Source organism: Tachyglossus aculeatus, chromosome 17, assembly GCF_015852505.1.
Source record: "Tachyglossus aculeatus isolate mTacAcu1 chromosome 17, mTacAcu1.pri, whole genome shotgun sequence".
Lineage (NCBI taxonomy): Eukaryota > Metazoa > Chordata > Mammalia > Monotremata > Tachyglossidae > Tachyglossus > Tachyglossus aculeatus.
In genome coordinates this window covers 51,367,860-51,385,189 of record NC_052082.1, presented here as the reverse complement: position 1 = coordinate 51,385,189, position 17,330 = coordinate 51,367,860, and the positions used below count along the sequence as shown (strand labels likewise).

Genomic DNA, 17,330 nt, shown 5'->3' with positions numbered 1-17,330 from the left:
GAGGGCGCGGAAATTACTTCTCTAGAGACTTTTCTGAACTGTGGAGACCACTAATTCCTTAGGTTTAGATGCCATTACAGAGGCTGGATCAGGCTCTTGGTCCTTAAAAGCAGTTGGATTTTCTGATCATGAAGTTACTGAAGCCCCCGCACTGACCTGGTCCAGGATCTGAGCACTGAAGCTGATCTGGGCGAGCTCAAACTGTAAGGCTGTTTCCCCTGAAGTGCCTGCAAGCCAAACAGGGATATGGTGAAAAGCCATTTTTTACCCTCCTGATGTTGAATCTCCAGTTCACAGAAGATAAAAGTAAAGCCCAACATATACCCAGAGACACAGCACAGTGACTTCTTGGGGATCCAGTGGAAGGCACCAGAAGTTGGAGCCCTGCATGAGCTGAGCGCTGCAATCTGGCCTGAAGCAGACAAGCCGGCAAGTCCCAGAGATCACGTCGGAACGAGGTCTGGGGAATCCTTCTGGGTGCTTCACAAACTAAAAATGGACACGCCAACAGACCATCTGATGTGAAGGGTAGAGATTTCCAGAAGTTCAACGTAGCTGACACTCTAGGTTGCCTCTAGTTGTGCAAAATGAGTGCTTGGAAGTACCCGTTGCAGGTGGCCTAAGACTGCTCAGTCCAAAGAGGAGGGGACTTCCCTGTCCACCTCCTCCAGGAGGCCTTCCCAGACTGAGCCCCTTCCTTCCTCCCCCTCTCGTCCCCCTCTCCATCCCCCCATCTTACCTCCTTCCCTTCCCCACAGCACCTGTATATATGTATATATGTTTGTACAGATTTATTACTCTATTTATTTATTTATTTTATTTGTACACATCTATTCTATTTATTTTATTTTGTTAGTATGTTTGGTTTTGTTCTCTGTCTCCCCCTTTTAGACTGTGAGCCCACTGTTGGGTAGGGACTGTCTCTATATGTTGCCAATTTGTACTTCCCAAGCGCTTAGTACAGTGCTCTGCACATAGTAAGCGCTCAATAAATACGACTGATGATGTCCAGGCCCAAACTGAGCCTGAACCCAGCCCTCTTTTCTACATCCTGTCCCAAGCAGAGCTCTGCCAGAACATTATTTTGCAAAGAAGTATTTTCCCCCAGATCCCAACTCAGCTCCAGTCTTGGTCTCCAGACTCTGGTTCCGTCTCTGCCACTTGCCTGCTGTGTGACCTTGGGCAAGTCACTTGACTTCTCTGTGCCTCAGTTTCCTTATCTTGCAAAATGGGGATTCAAACCTGTCTTCCCTCAATCAATCAATCAATCAATCGTATTTATTGAGCGCTTACTGTGTGCAGAGCACTGTACTAAGCACTTGGGAAGTACAAGTTGGCAACATATAGAGACAGTCCCTACCCAACAGTGGGCTCACAGTCTAAAAGATAATGATGGCATTTGTTCAGCACTTACTGTTTGCAAAGCACTGTTCTAAGCGCTGGGGGGGATACAAGGTGATCAAGTTGTCCCACGTGGGGCTCACAGTCTTAATCCCCATTTTACAGATGAGGGAACTGAGGCTCAGGGAAGTTAAGTGACTTGCCCAAGGTCACACAGCAGACATGTGGCGGAGCTGGGATTTGAACTCATAACCTCTGACTCCAAAGCCTGTGCTCTTTCCACTGAGCCAAGCTATGGGACAGGGACTGTATCCTGCCCGATTAACTTGCATCTTTGCCAGCACTCAACACACAGTAAGTGCTTAACAAATTCCATTAAAAAAAAATAAACCCACTCTGCAGGGCCTTCACTGCACCCGCCATTCCTCTCCAGAGCCACAGTGAAATGGGTCTTTACATTTCCTCATAGAAATATGGAATCAAACCTCTTGAGATAATTGTTACCCCTGATGTCATGTACAAGCCCACAACCTTTTCAAACTTGCTTCAACTTATATCTGAAGTCTCATATTGACTCAATGACACTCCCTAATTCCCTCACAACTTTTAAGCTCATAATACATAATAAAAACCATATCATGGGAGAAATTAGTCTACTTGATTTCATAAAGTTGTTCCATTCCCTTAATTCTTTTAGTTTCCCTTTTCTGCTAAGTCCTTACCAAAATGTGGAAACCAGAATTCCCTTTGGTATTTTTTTTTTATACTTTTCTGATTTGGAAGAGTTGGAGGAGGGGGAGAGGAGGAAGGGTATGAATGTAGACATAGATAACCACAGTAAAATTATCTTTGGGATATGTTGGCCTAGTGAGTATCAGCATGACGTCAGACATTTGCTCACTTGAGGCAGGCAAAAATTCACTATCTCCTCCTGTCCCATAGGATACCATCATGTTATCCTGCAAACACATGCAACTTTCTGAATGATATCACTATATGCACTGTCTGCATATGCAGCATGACAAATGGCACCATGTAGAAGCCCACAGGAATACCCCCAGAGGATGTCTGACCTGTCCCATTGTTCCAAAACTTACTGCTCTCTTCTCAGAAATTTCTGATCACAGAGGCATGGCTTTCAATTCAGGAGGTAAGCTTTTAAATTTTTAGCCACTGCTCCCCATGTCCCACACTCTTAGATGTTGCCCCTTGAGGATCCCAGGCAGGTGAGGAGTACGGGAAAGAGAAGAAGATGGTGGGTAGAGTTGACTGGGAGGGGAGTGGGGCTGGCACTGAGAAAAGAGTGAGGGAAGCACATCCAGATGCTTATTTAACTTTGAGAATGATTAGCATACAATTGCCAGAGGGAGGGGAAAGTTCGTTTTCAGTATGTCTTTACCTTCTATGCTGATGATTTTCTGTTCCAACCCTCTCAAAAGTCCATCCAAACCAGAAAAATTTTCCACCCGAAATATATGAGATGTGTGGGGTTCAGAGGCAATCAAGTCCAGTGTTTTCTTGGATGCATTAAATTCATTTCCAACCTGAGAAGAGGCTCGAGAATCAGGGCAACTTCCAGACATCATCCACCCTTCACCAGGAGGCCTGTCCCAAAGCTTCCTTACAAATCTCTACCCTGGGATGCTCCCTACAGTTGACTCTGTGTATTCGGTGGAATAAAATGGCCACGAAATCTGCTAGGATGAGAAATCATTAACGCTTTTATCTTCATAAATCAATCGATCATATTTACTGAATGCTCACTGTATACAGGACACTGTACTCAGCACTTGAAGGAGTACAGTATAGCAGAGTTGATAGACACATTCCCTGCTCACAATGAGCTTACATTCTAGAGACCTTTTCATTTACTATCGTCCAACCATATATAGAACTTTTCACTGCAATAAATATAATAAAAACCAAGGTTCATAGGAAGGGAAACCATTCAGTTCATGGAGGCCTTTCAGGTCATAGTTAACAATGGGTCCCTGGGTTACACTGCCTGTCTTTTCTTTCTTTGTCTCCTCTCCTTTTCAGGTTCCTCACTTGGTCCTTCCCACTCCTCTCCTTCCCTTTGGCTCCTTCCTCTCTGAACTCCCTCTCTCTTCACCTCTGCCTCTCTTACCTCTTGCGCTATTTCCCCCTCTTTCTTTTTCTCTTGCCTTCCCCTCCCATCTGTCTGGCTGTTTGCATTATCTGCTTTATGGCCTCAACCCCCCTGCTTCACTTTGTGCCCCTGAAAATATGGTTGCTTTAGTTCAACCCTACCTCTGGCAAGCCGAGTTCTCAGATCAGATTGATTTTTAAAGAGTCCTTTACTGGATTAAAAGAAGGGAAGTATAAATAATTATAGGGACCCATTATTAACTAGGACCTATCAGAGGATGTGGGTTCTAATCCCGGCTCTGCCACTTCTCTGCTGTGTGACTTTGGGCAAGCCACTTAACTTCTCTGTGCCTCAGTTACCTCATTTGTAAAATTGAGCCCCACATGGGACAACCTGATTATCTCGTATCTACCCCCGTGCTTAGAACAGTGCTTGCCACATAGTAAGCGCTTAACAAATACCATTATTATTATTATTAATTATTAGTAGTTTGGGGGATCTGTAAGTGGGCCAGGCTGGGGGATTGTAGCTCAGTGAGAGATGTTCAGGAGAAAACAAAATGCCGTAGGAGCTTGCCTCTGTATTACGTTATGAGTCCAGCTGCTTGCAAAAATTATCAAATTGTAAACTCTTGAGGGCAGGGATCATGAGCTACACAAATTACTACCATTCTACTCAGTTTCTTCATGACAGGTCTCAGTCCTGAAGACTCAGGACTAGGGTTCAGTTGTCATACTCGACAAGAGACTTCACTATTCCAGGTACTAAGTACAAGGCTCTGCACAGAGAAGACAATAAATATTGAGGTTGATGTATGACGATCATGAAATTGCTCACAGCATATTCTGGCTTCCTATAATTCAAATGCAAACATTAAAATATAAGATTCTTAATCTTTCCATCAGCTTCATCTGATATTTTATTTTCTCCCATCTGCCCAGGCCACTGAATCTAGATTCTGATATAGGATAACATAGGGTTCTGATACATTTTTCAGTTCGACCAAGTTATTTTTCAGTAAACAGTGATTCATAGCAAAGGATTCCATTTGAAGGAACTTTTGTTTCTCTCTACTCCAGGCTGTGTCAAGCAAATTATGATTTCGCAAATACAGAAACTGAAAGTACAATCCATAGAACTTACCCCAATGGCATATCGCTCAATTCCCTCCATTTCAGGTGAGTTCATAACGGAGGCTAGATTCATGGGATCGTGAAATACATCCCCATCGGTCAACACAATGATAATCTTGGAATTCTGCCTCCTAGAACCCTTCTCTGCATTGAAGATTTCTTTACTGATGAAATTTGTTTGAAAGAAAGGAAAGGAAAAAAAAGACTTAGGAGGTTTTGATTATGACCTTTTTCAAATCTTAGGCTGAAAAACTGGAGCTTTGACTATGGAAAACCTCATTCATTTCCTTTGTTGTTTGCCTGAATGATAAACAGTGTGAAAAAACTCAGGGGGTACATTGGCAAGACTACACTTGTTGACTGAAAAATATCTTACGGGCAGTTCTAGTGATCTCCTGAGATAATCTTGGATGTAAACTGTAACTGGCCCACAGTAAAAGGACAAAACTCAGCCCCCCTCCGGGTCTGGGACTGTAACATCCAGTTGGAAGTGAGGAATCACATGCAGAAATGGGGTGGGGGGGGAATGGAGATTCAATTCAAGAAGGAAATCCAATCTGAACATTCTTGCTGTTCATTCATTCATTCAATCAATCGTATTTATTAAGCGCTTACTGTGTGCAGAGCACTGTACTAAGCACTTGGAAAGTACAATTTAGTCTCTGTTGTGATGCAGGTACTTTCTTAGAGTCCTTTCATCAGTGGTCTTACATTACTAAGGGGTCCACTGGGTTACTTACAGGACATGGTTGATGGCAGATGCTGTTTTGGTCACTTCTTTGACTTGTTTTATGTTCTTAACTTTTTGAAGGGAACTATTAGCATCCCTGCTGGCTAACAGATCAAATTCTGTTTGGATGACAGAACCATACTGCACCACAGCCAACTCACACTGGGGGAAAAAAATAAAAGTAAAGGAACCATCCATTATTCCCAAGAGCAGTTCAGGGGAAATAAGACATTAACAATGAACAGGAAATGCTGCAGTTGCTCTTTAGGGAGTTCTTGCAATTCTACCTGGGCTGAAGGGAGCTTTAGATTTGTGCAACAACCTTTCCCGTTGTGTTTCCATAGTAAATTTGAGACGGAGGCCCCATGGGGTCGTCTCTCCTGGATAATTCCCAATTAGCACCGTGTGGGAGGCAGAGAGTTTCAGAGCAACCTCCTTTTAACCCAGCACAGTGACTCAAGGAATTTCAGACCTGGAAAAGAAAAACGCTTTACCCGGGCAACAGGCTGGACTTAGCAAAAAAAAAAAAATTACTTTTTTCTAATACAGTTTCAAAGAATCATTTTTATAGTCAGCTCTCTCATAATAAGTATTTTTGCACTGCATTATAGCTACATAAGAATTATGGGGGGATTCTCCAAAACATAAGTCTGTCTGTAGGGCATGCAATGCAACAGAAAAAAATTATTGCATCAGTCAAGGAATGCGTGCTAAAAATGTGAGTTTTCCTTAACACTGGATTCTTCAAGGACATAACCCCCCACACTATCAGACAACTGACTACTTGATTTCAAAATCATCAAAGTTCCGAAAAATTTGTTCTTTGAAGGCTCTATCCTTTATAAAATTGTTAGTCTTGAGTGGTCTCTGTAGGGGTATGTAAATAAGGGTCAAGTAAACAAAAGGCAAGAAATGACTACCTCAAAGCACTTTTTATAGAACAGGGTCATTATGTTGAAAATGAAATCCTTGGCCTTTTCGAAGTCTTCAGGGCTAATGCTTCCTGATCCATCCAGGACAATTGCAATCTCAGTCCCTGCAGTTCACAAACACACACACAAATAAACAAACAAACAAAAGACCAGGAGACTGGGAAAAGGATTTTGAAGTCAAGGACTCTCAGCAAGGGCAAATATCCACTAGCATGGAACACAGAAAGTCTAACCACGTGTTAGTTGACGTAATGAAAGAGATCAGTGAGATCACTGGAAGCACTCCTAGCTTGCCTGACCCAGCCCACCTAAGGGTAGGGTGGTTTGGGCTAACCAATCAATTATTCAGTGGTATTTATTGGGTGCTTACTGTGTGAGTGCGCAGAACACTGTACTAAATGCTAGAACTAATTTGGTTCTACCAAATCCATTGTACTGTACTCTCCCAAATGCTTCAGTACAAAGTTTGATACAATAGAGTTTAGGTAGAACCCACTGCCCACGAGGATAACTTCAGTACCTGGGAAATTGCTTTCAATTCCTAGACGTAAATTAGATATAAACCTTAGAGTCCCCAGATGGGCTTTGGTTTAATGATAAATAGTGCCACTCTTTTCCAAGCAGACGTTTTTCTTTTACTAATTCTGCTAATAGTTTGATGTCAGTCGAGCCTTCCATCTGATGAACTGTAAATACCGAATACGACATTTCAGTGTTCCACAGACTGGTTACCTCTCAAAACAGAAACCAGACCAGTTGAATGGAACTGAATTCCACAGCCATGATCCACTGAAAAATGTTTGCAAAACCCTTGGTGGAATTCTGGAATTCCAAGATTTACCAAGAAATTATGAAGTCATGAACTCTCCGCAAAAGATGAACCTGTAGCAAGTGTATCTCTAGAGGAGCTCTTGGAACTCAGCTGGCACTAAAGCCATTTCTTGGAGAATGAAGGATGACTGATTTTCAACAGCAGGGTCCCTTAACCAAGAAATGTTGTGCTTACCTCTCTCTTCTTCATCCATCTCTTGTTCAAAACTGTTGTTGTTTTTATTGTTGTTGTTGTTGCTGTTGTCATGACTTTCATCTGGAGTTTCCTGAACTAGGTTATCTTTTTTCAAAAATGAAAGAAGAGAGAACTTTTACACAGCCAACAATTTGTCAGTTGGTTTTATAGATAAGAAAGGAGCAATCTCAGCTCTAGGCTTGAGTCCGATAAGCCAGAGGTGTCTTTCCCTGCCTATTAATTTCGTAATGCTACGGAATATAAAAATTGGAACCTGGAACATCCAAAGGAATGGAGGAAACTTATGGGATATAAAACCACCTCACCCTGCTACTCTCTCTGTCCCAGGGTGGAATTTCTGGGGATTGGATCTCTAGGGATGACGAGGAAGAGAATTCTAGGAATTGGTGAGGGACAAGTGAGGGAGGAGTGCAGCAGCCTCTTGCCTCTTCCAGACAGATGGAGGTTACTCTAAATGCCACGGGGCAAATGTCCTTATGCCCTCTGGGATAGTCCAACCCTGTCCGGTTCTAAGTCCTTAATGTTGCCCATCCTATACCAATACTGGAGAAATTGAAGCTGGTCTTCTCCTGTAAATCTGCGGTGAACAGGATACAGTTTCCATTCAGCTCTTCAGTGAGGCTTCTAGGTCTGCGCCATTTTAGCTGGGAACAAAGCTAGGAAAAAGAGGAGGGGAGAGAAAATGATAAGCTATAAATCTGGAACACAGAAGCTATTCAGTCAGCAGGAGCCTCAGGCTCCCATGGGGCAAGGAGACCCTGGCTGGGATACTGATCGTGGAAAAGGGGAGCTTGGAATGCATTCCTGGTGTTTGTATGAGTGCCTTTGTTTGGCTTGTGACTGCGTTGTGAAGCCCGCCATGAGTTCTTACTAGCCAGCCTCTATCTCTCTATCCCTCATTTAAGACAACTGCCTGCTGAGTTTGAGTGTTGGGGAATTCGGATCCAAAAAGATCCTGCCAGACTGGGGGGATTATTCCTGATATTAGGAATCCCCACTGACTACACAGGACAGATTAGAGGAAAATTGCCAAGTATTTTCATTCAGGCTGAGTAATTCAAGCTCAATAGTAGATTTTGTTGTTGTTGTTGAATGTGTGTTGTGGGGAGAGAGTCGTGAGGGGCTGAATTAGTAGTAGTGCTAGAAGTAGTAATAAGCATTGGCAGCATTTATTGAGCACCTACTTGGTTCAGTTCATTGTATTAGGTTCTTGGGAAGTACAGAATGACAAAGTGACAAATTCCTTGCCCACAAGGAGCTTAGACTCTATCAAGAATTAGCCAGTATCCCAGAGACATTGTATTAAAACCCAACTTTTCCATTATTCCAAAGGCAGAGGAGGACCTTAGCCACCTTCTGTCTCTTCTCAGTCCCAGAAATATCTGTTCAGTTTGGCTCCAGTTTCTAGAAGGAATTGGGTGAATTCATGGAGGAGAAGTCCATAACGGAATATTAGAAGGAAAAGTTAAGGAATTTGGATTCTCTACCCCCAATCATGGTGATGAATGCCAAAAAGAACCCCCATCCCACTGTTCTCTCTGTTGCCCCCATTGGAGATAGGTGATCCAGATATGACTGGATCACTGATCTGATTCAGAAGGGCATTGCCTATGTTTTCACATTCTTTGATTCCTGTTTATACACAAATGTATAAAATATATCTATCAGTGCATTAAGTATGGTTTCTTCTGCCAAACAAAAGTAAGAATTCTAGGTTATCTGAAAATCCCATTTTGCTTTTTTACAAGTCTTACCCCTTCGAGTTTCTTAGCCAACATTTTAGTCCACCAAGCCACTTACCAAGATCTGTTCAGAATTTCGGGCTAAGGTGAGTCCATTCCCTTGCAGCCTTCCATCATGAACATGTGCTGAAATGGTGAAAGCTAAATCAATTAATGAGGGGGAAAGGGTGGTTGTCCTGTTGCCTTCCACTTCCTGTGGTCCCTGCAACCAACTCCCAGCACTTGTTTATTCATTCATTCATTCAATCATATTTATTGAGGGCTTACTGTTTGCAGAGCACTGTACTAAGCACTTGGGAGCATATAATAGAGTCATTCTCCTCAATACCTAGAGCAGTGCCCTGTAGGCAGGAAGCCTTCAGTACATGACTGTGGTTGAACATCTGCTGTGTGACCTTGGGTAAGTCACTTCACTTCTTTGGGCCTCCGGTTACCTCATCTATAAAATGGAGATTAAGACTGTGAGCCCTATGTGGGACAGGGAGCGTGTCCAACCTGATAATCTTGTATCAATCAATCAATTGTATTTATTGAGCCTTTACTGTGTCCAGAGCACTGTACTAAGCACTTGAAAGAGTACAAAATAGCAATATAACAAAAACATTCCTTGCCCACACAAGCTTACAGTCTAGAGGTAGTAGAGGGAATATCTATCACGGTGCTTAGTACAGTGCCTAGCACATAGTAAGCATTTAACAAATCACCTTTAAAGCACTTAATCCCCTTACCCCCTCCTACCTCACATCACCTTGCTACTCTCCTACTGCATCCCAGCCTACACACTTCATTCAATCGTATTTATTGAGCGCTTACTGTGTGCAGAGCACTGTACTAAGCCCTAATGTTAACCTTCTCACTGTACCTCCATCTCATCTATCTCGCTGACAACCTCTCGCCCACATCCTACCTCTGTCCTGGAACGTCCTCCCTCCTCAGAACAGACAGATAATTGCTCTCCCCTTCTTCAAAGCCTTATTGAAAGCACATCTCCTAGACTGTGAGCCCACTGTTGGGTAGGGACTGTCTCTATATGTTGCCAACTTGTACTTCCCAAGCGCTTAGTACAGTGCTCTGCACACAGTAAGCGCTCAATAAATACGATTGATTTATCTCCTCCAAGAAGCCTTCCCTGACTAAACCCTCCACTCCTCTTCTCCCACTCCCTTCTGCATCACTCTTACTTGCTCCTTCATTCGCCCTCCCTCCCATCCCCACAGTAAATATGTATATATCTGTATATGTCTGTAATTTATTCAACTATTTATCTATTCATTTATTTATTTACATATTTATTTATATTAATGTCTGTCTCCCCCTCTAGACTGTGAGCTCATTGTGGGCAGGAATATATTTATTTATATTAATGTCTGTCTTCCCCTTATAGACTGTGAGCGCACTGTTGGGTAGGGACCGTCTCTATATGTTGCCAACTTGTACTTCCCAAGCGCTTAGTACAGTGCTCTGCACACAGTAAGTGCTCATCATCATCATCATCAATCGTATTTATTGAGTGCTTACTATGTGCAGAGCACTGTACTAAGCGCTTAAGTGCTCAATAAATACAATTGAATGAATGAATGAATGAATGAATATGTCTGTTTGTTCTTATATAGTACTCTCTGAAGCACTTAGTACAGTGCTTTACACACAGTAAGTGCTCAATAAATATGAATGAATGAATGAGAGTACCATAATAAAAAATAAGAAGGTAAAGGTGAAGACCCTAGTGCTGTGATGGGATTTGGAGATCATAAGGATACTCTAAGTCAGATCCACCAGTTAAAGGGCCTGCAGAAACTTAGATACCCCGCTATCTATCTGCCACCACCTGCCTGAACCAGCATCCCTCAATACTGCAGGAAAGTAAGGTTAGGAGCTTTCCTTTACAACCTTTACAACCCTGTAACTAAGGGTTGTTTACCTGGAGCAGTGGGGACTCTGGAGACTCACACCTCTAATAATAAAAATAGTAGTATTATCATCATCATCATCATCAATCGTATTTATTGAGCGCTTACTATGTGCAGAGCACTGTACTAAGCGCTTGGGAAGTACAAATTGGCAACATATAGAGACAGTCCCTACCCAACAGTGGGCTCACAGTCTAAAAGAATGAATGCTAATACTAATGAAGTATTAGTATTTGTTAAGTATTTACTATGTGTCCTCCTCACCCTGGGCTTCAAGGCTGTCCATCACCTCGCCCCCTCCTACCTCACCTCCCTTCTCTCCTTCTACGGCCCAGCCCGCACCCTCCGCTCCTCCACCGCTGATCTCCTCACCGTACCTCGTTCTCGCCTGTCCCGCCATCAACCCCCGGCCCACGTCCTCCCCCGGGCCTGGAATGCCCTCCTCCCTCTGCCCCTCCACCAAGCTAGCTCTCTTCCTCCCTTCAAGGCCCTGCTGAGAGCTCACCTCCTCCAGGAGGCCTTCCCAGACTGAGCCCCTTCCTTCCTCTCCCCCTCGTCCCCCTCTCCATCCCCCCATCTTACCTCCTTCCCTTCCCCACAGCACCTGTATATATGTATATATGGTTGTACATATTTATTACTCTATTTATTTATTTATTTATTTATTTTACTTGTACATTTCTATCCTATTTATTTTATTTTGTTGGTATGTTTGGTTTTGTTCTCTGTCTCCCCCTTTTAGACTGTGAGCCCACTGTTGGGTAGGGACTGTCTCTATGTGTTGCCAATTTGTACTTCCCAAGCGCTTAGTACAGTGCTCTGCACATAGTAAGCACTCAATAAATACGATTGATTGATTGATTGATGTGTCAAACACTGTTCTAAGCACTGGGGTAGCTACAAGCTAATCAGGCCCCTGTCCCACTTGGACTCCCAGTCTTAATCCCCATTTTACAAATGAAGTTACTGAGACACACAGAAGTTAAATGATTTGCCCAAGGTCTCACGGCAGACAAGTGGCAGAAACAGGATTAGAACCCAGGTCCTTCTGATGCCAAGGCCTGTGCTCTATCCACTATGCCATGCTATTTGTCTTGATGTTGTCTTGCTTTGTTAACTCTGTTGCCGGTTGTTATTTTTAATCTATAGTCACCTTTGTTTTTATCTAATAATAAAAATAATAATAATAACTGTGGCATTTGTTAAGGGCTTACAAGGTGCCAGACACTGTACTAAGAGCTGGGGTGGATACAGTGAGCACAGTCCCTGTCTGACATGGGGCTTAAATTCTCAATTCCCATTTTACAGATAATAATAATAATGATAATGATGGCATTTGTTAAGCGCTTACTATGTGCAAAGCACTGTTCAAAGCGCTGGGTGAAGTAACTGAGGCACAAATAACTAAAATGACTTGCCCAAGGTCACAAAGCAGATAAACGGCAGAGTCAGGATTAGAACCCAAGTCTTTCTGACTCCCAGGACTGCGCTCTATCCACTAGACCACACTGCTATCCCCAACTGGATTGTGAACAACAAAAGGGATGGGGATTGTGTCTGATCCATTCTTAGCACAATGCATGTTTAGCACAATGTTAGGCACATAGTAAATAATTAATAAATACCATAACTAATTACTTTTCAGGCCCTAGTTAAAGAGTCAAGCACTGCCTTATTTTTTGTATTTTCTCCCCTACCCTGGGACAGAGATCTACTTACAAACAGAGTCACAGCTGATCTTATCCTGGATGATAGAACATTTGAAGAGACTCCCAACTTCATTTCTTGGAGAACTGGTTATCAGGAGACTAGCAATGAAAAGTATAAAAATAAACTGAGTTAGAGATGGCAAACTGAGTCAGATCTCATTTCGCCCCCAGCGAACAGGTTCTTCTCTGTTCCTGGTTTTGAAGGGTCGTTACTACACCCCCAAACGGACCCCAGAGCTATGAGATGATAATTGCTACCCTATTTGGGTTCTCGAACCTAAGGAGCAGGAGAAACTGGATCTGGAGGCAAAGAAGAACTGGGGAAATGGGTTGGCTAACTACTCCTGTAATTAAAATTTGTCCGTGGTAAAGAGTGTGAGGGCTCGTTTGGGTGCTGCGGTTACCTAGGTATCTTTGACGGTCAGGGTCACATTCCCAGGGTCACATTCCTGGATGGAAATCCTCTAAAGGAAGTGGGCAAGGGGCTGGGAGAACTGGGAGAAGTAATGCTCAAGCAGAACCACCGTTGCTGTCTGCTGTGCATGAGAGAACCTTTCTGTTCCTGCTAGCAACCAAGCAGGTCATTTCTATGACAACTGTCTCCCGACCTCTTCCTCTACCACCTGCTCTTTCTTCCTCTTCCCCAACTCAGCCACACACTCAATTTTGACTAAGCTGTGGGGTTACACAGCCCTGGTTAGGTGCCATGGAGGTTATGAAGTTTTGATTCTGTGTGGAGCTTACCATCTAAATGGAGGGGTACAGGGCTATAGTCTAGAGGCCAAGTTTTCGGTTTAGAGCTTACAGTCCTAGTGTGTACTTCCCTCTCCCTTATTTCCACTGCTAATTTTCAGTGCCTTGGAGACCCCAGCAAAGTTGAGGGTGGAGAAGGGGATACTACAGTTTAGGCACTGGGGATACTGGGGAGGGATGCGAGCCCCCCTGGCTGTCATGGGGGAACCTCTGAGGACTGTGAGATCAAGGCAGATGTCTCTTCTGGCCAGTGGTAAGAGGGACCACTGGGGTTGGCAGAACCAAACTTCAAGTGGAGGCAGAGCTAAACAACTGAAAAGAACCTCGCGGGAGTCAGTCAGGTTAAATTGATTACACTTCAGTCACCTGGCAAAGCCTTAACTTCTCCAGAACTGGAAGATGAAGAAGGAACAAAAGAATATGTTGATGAGGCAGGTGGGATCACCACTAGGAGAACTGTCAATCACATTATTATTATTATTATTATTAATTATGATAAACTGTGAAATGACTTGCATAGGTATTGCTTAAACTAAATGAGGTGGGCATGAAAGGGAATAAACGTAAATGTCAATTTGAAATACTGTCCCTCAGTAAGATGGGACCAATTATCTGCCAGGCCTAGCGCAGACTCTAACAGTGCTCTTCTAGAGTCAGCTGCATCAGCCCATATAGGATGGCTATCAACAGCCCTCACAGATGCCAGACACTGAGATACACACAGCATAGGATAATGGCATCATATGCAACCCTTTGCAGAAGCCCATCTGCCCCTGACTCACTCTGGAGTCATCACACCTGTATATATGTATATACGTTTGTACATATTTATTACTCTATTTATTTATTTATTTTATTTGTACATATCTATTCTATTTATTTGATTTTGTTAGTACGTTTGGTTTTGTTCTCTGTCTCCCCCTTTTAGACTGTGAGCCCACTGTTGGGTAGGGACTGTCTCTATATGTCGCCAATTTGTACTTACCAAGCGCTTAGTACAGTGCTCTGCACATAATAAGCGCTCAATAAATACGACTGATGATGATGATCACACTCCCCTCTCAGGGCCCCGTTAAAGTTGGCGCCACTTCTGAGCCCCACATCTTGGTAAAAATACCATTTCTCTTAAGCTCACAGCTCTCAGAGGTTCTCCCATGACAGCCAGGAAGGCTCACATCCCTCACATGTACCCACAGGGCCTAAGCTGTAATATCTTCCTCTCCACCCTCAATTTTGCTGGGGTCCCCAAGGGGCTGAAAGCTCAAATGAACAAGGGACAGACAAGTGGAAAACTGGACTGTTCTGTGTCAAAGTGGACAAATGGCCACATTAGATCAGCTCCACAGCACTTACCAGGTCTTTTTGCTTTTTTCAGAATGCATAAGGACTTCAGACACAAAGTGAGTGGAAGATGTGATCCACATTTTGTTGATGTCAATATTGAAACTCCTCAGGGAAATGATTGCTGTAAAAAATGGCCACATTATTTTTCTCCAAATTAAATATTTGCAAGTAGATTATCGATAGGACACACATCTTCTGAATTTGAACCTCCACCGTCTCATTGCCTTTCCATTATCTTCTTTCAGAACTCTACAATTTGGGAATTGTGTTACTATAGTGGTTATATTTCTAATAGGAGAAAAAGAGTGATTTCATCATCATAATAATAATGATGGTATTTGTTAAACTCATATTATGTGCAAGTACTGTACCAGGAGCTGGGGTGGATACAAGCAAATCAAATAAGATAAAGTCCCAATCCTCATTTTACAGATAAGGTAACTGAGGCACAGAGAAGTGAATTGACTTGCACAAGGTCACACAGCAGACAAGTGGCAGAGCAGGGATTAGAACTCATGACCTTCTGACTCCTAGACTGGTGCTCTATCCACTACACCATGCACGTTAAGCTAAACCTAGAATGAGAAAACTGCTTTTTAATGTCCACTTCCAGGAACCAGGAGTAAATAAAGGGACTTTCCAGTTGTTATTCTTGTTTGGTTTCATGAAAACAGAGTGCTTAGCAAAAGAGAGCTTCATGGCGTAGAATTTCCCCCAGGAAACATGTTAAGTGCATTCCGAAGATCCAAAAATTGACCAAAGCAATGAACATATATTTAAAAAAGTAATAAAAACAAATATAAATTCCAAGGCCAAGTAGCAATGCAAATTTGATCCAATAATAAATGGCTACCAATTGAATTTTATAATAAATAAATAAAAATAAATATTATTATTGTAATTAAAATATTTGTATTTATGTATTTATTTAAATTAATAATAAATAAATAACAAGTGAGCATTTCATTTTCTAAGTGTTATCATTCTCATCTTACTCTTCAGGAAGACACCTGGTACTCACACACTAAAGACCTATCGTTTATCTCTTTCCAGTGAGAGAAAAACCAGCTGAAGAATTGGGCTTTTAGGTTTTCTATTCAAGGCAGTCAAAGTACTTCAACTTTTGAGGATGTGGGAAAGGAGCTGAGGGTCTGAAAGAGGAAGGTGTCTGGGCCAAGATAAACTTTGCACGCAGCTAAGCCAGAGGGTTAGTACCAAATGAGGGAGCGCTCTATGAAACTGTGACTTTAAAATTCAACAGCCTACGGGTTAAAGTACAGACCTGGGAGCCGGAGGAGCTGGGTTTTAATTCCAGCTCCATCACTCGCCTGCTGTATGACCTTAAGCAAGTCACTTCAGTTCTCTATGCCTCAGTTTCCTCAACTGCAAAATGGAGAATCAATACCTGTTCCCTCTCCTACTTGAACTGTGGGCCTCGTGTGGGACAGGGGCTGTGTCTAATCCGACTAACCTGCATCTACCCCGGTTCTTAGAACAGTGCTTGACTCATAGAAAGCGCTTAACAATTCATTTAAAAAAGAGTGCTAAATGAAGAGCATCATAGTGGAGTGGAATATGAACTCGTTTTCGAAGTGACAGCGTAATTCACCATCATCATCATCATCAATCGTATTTATTGAGGGCTTACTGTGTGCAGAGCACTGTACTAAGCGCTTGGGAAGTACAAATTGGCAACATATAGAGACAGTCCCTACCCAGCAGTGGGCTCACAGTCTAAAAGGGGGAGACAAAACCAAACATACTACAAAATAAAATAGAGTAGATATGTACAAGTAAAATAAATAAATAAATAAATAGAGTAATAAATATGTACAAATATATATACATATATACTGGTGCTGTGGGGAAGGGAAGGAGGTAAGATGGGGGGATGGAGAGGGGGACGAGGGGGAGAGGAAGGAAGGGGCTCAGTCTGGGAAGGCCTGACTAATTGTGAATACCCCAGATCCTCTGTGAGTTGTTCCCATTCTCGAGGTGGGCAAGTGGCTTGTTATGCACCGGCACAACTCCCTACAGCATGAGAAGCAGTGTGGTCTAGTGGAAAGAGTACAGGCCCGGGACTCAGAGGACCTGAGTTCTAGTCCTGGCTCCATCACTTGTCTGCTGTGTGACACTGCGCAAATCACTTCACTTCTCTGTGCCTCAGTTACTTCGTCTGTAAAATGAAGATTGAGACTGTGAGCCCCATATGGAACAGGGACTGTGTCCAACCCAACTTGCTTATATCCACCCCGGCGCTTAGTACAATGCCTAGCACATAGTAAGAGCTTAACAAATACCCCAATTATTATTATTATTCTCTGTGCATCAGCTATCCTCCTCTGTGTACCTCATCATTGTACATATTTATTACTCTATTTATTTTACTTGTACATATCTATTCTATTAATTTTATTTTGTTAATATGTTTGGTTTTGTTCTCTGTCTCCCCCTTCTAGACTGTGAGCCCACTGTTGGGTAGGATCTGTCTCTATATGTTGCCAACTTGTACTTCCGAAGCGCTTAGTACAGTGCTCTGCACACAGTAAGCGCTCAATAAATACGATTGATTGATTGATTGATCTGTGAAATGGGGATT

At 42.8% G+C, this 17,330-nt stretch overlaps 1 protein-coding gene across 1 annotated transcript in view; it reads right to left on the bottom strand.

Annotated features, from left to right (window-relative positions):
• The window catches only part of ITGAE (integrin subunit alpha E), a 64,526-nt gene that overhangs the window by 37,310 nt on the left and 9,886 nt on the right, over window positions 1-17,330 (bottom strand). Inside the window, exons 2-11 of the mRNA XM_038759019.1 lie at window positions 14,741-14,852; window positions 12,645-12,733; window positions 9,074-9,141; window positions 7,812-7,929; window positions 7,253-7,357; window positions 6,235-6,350; window positions 5,325-5,476; window positions 4,595-4,748; window positions 2,741-2,885; window positions 157-227 (exon numbers count right to left, since the gene is read on the bottom strand). Of these exons, the coding sequence (XP_038614947.1) occupies window positions 157-227; window positions 2,741-2,885; window positions 4,595-4,748; window positions 5,325-5,476; window positions 6,235-6,350; window positions 7,253-7,357; window positions 7,812-7,929; window positions 9,074-9,141; window positions 12,645-12,733; window positions 14,741-14,852 (1,130 nt within the window). The remainder of the gene's footprint in view (window positions 1-156; window positions 228-2,740; window positions 2,886-4,594; window positions 4,749-5,324; window positions 5,477-6,234; window positions 6,351-7,252; window positions 7,358-7,811; window positions 7,930-9,073; window positions 9,142-12,644; window positions 12,734-14,740; window positions 14,853-17,330) is intronic.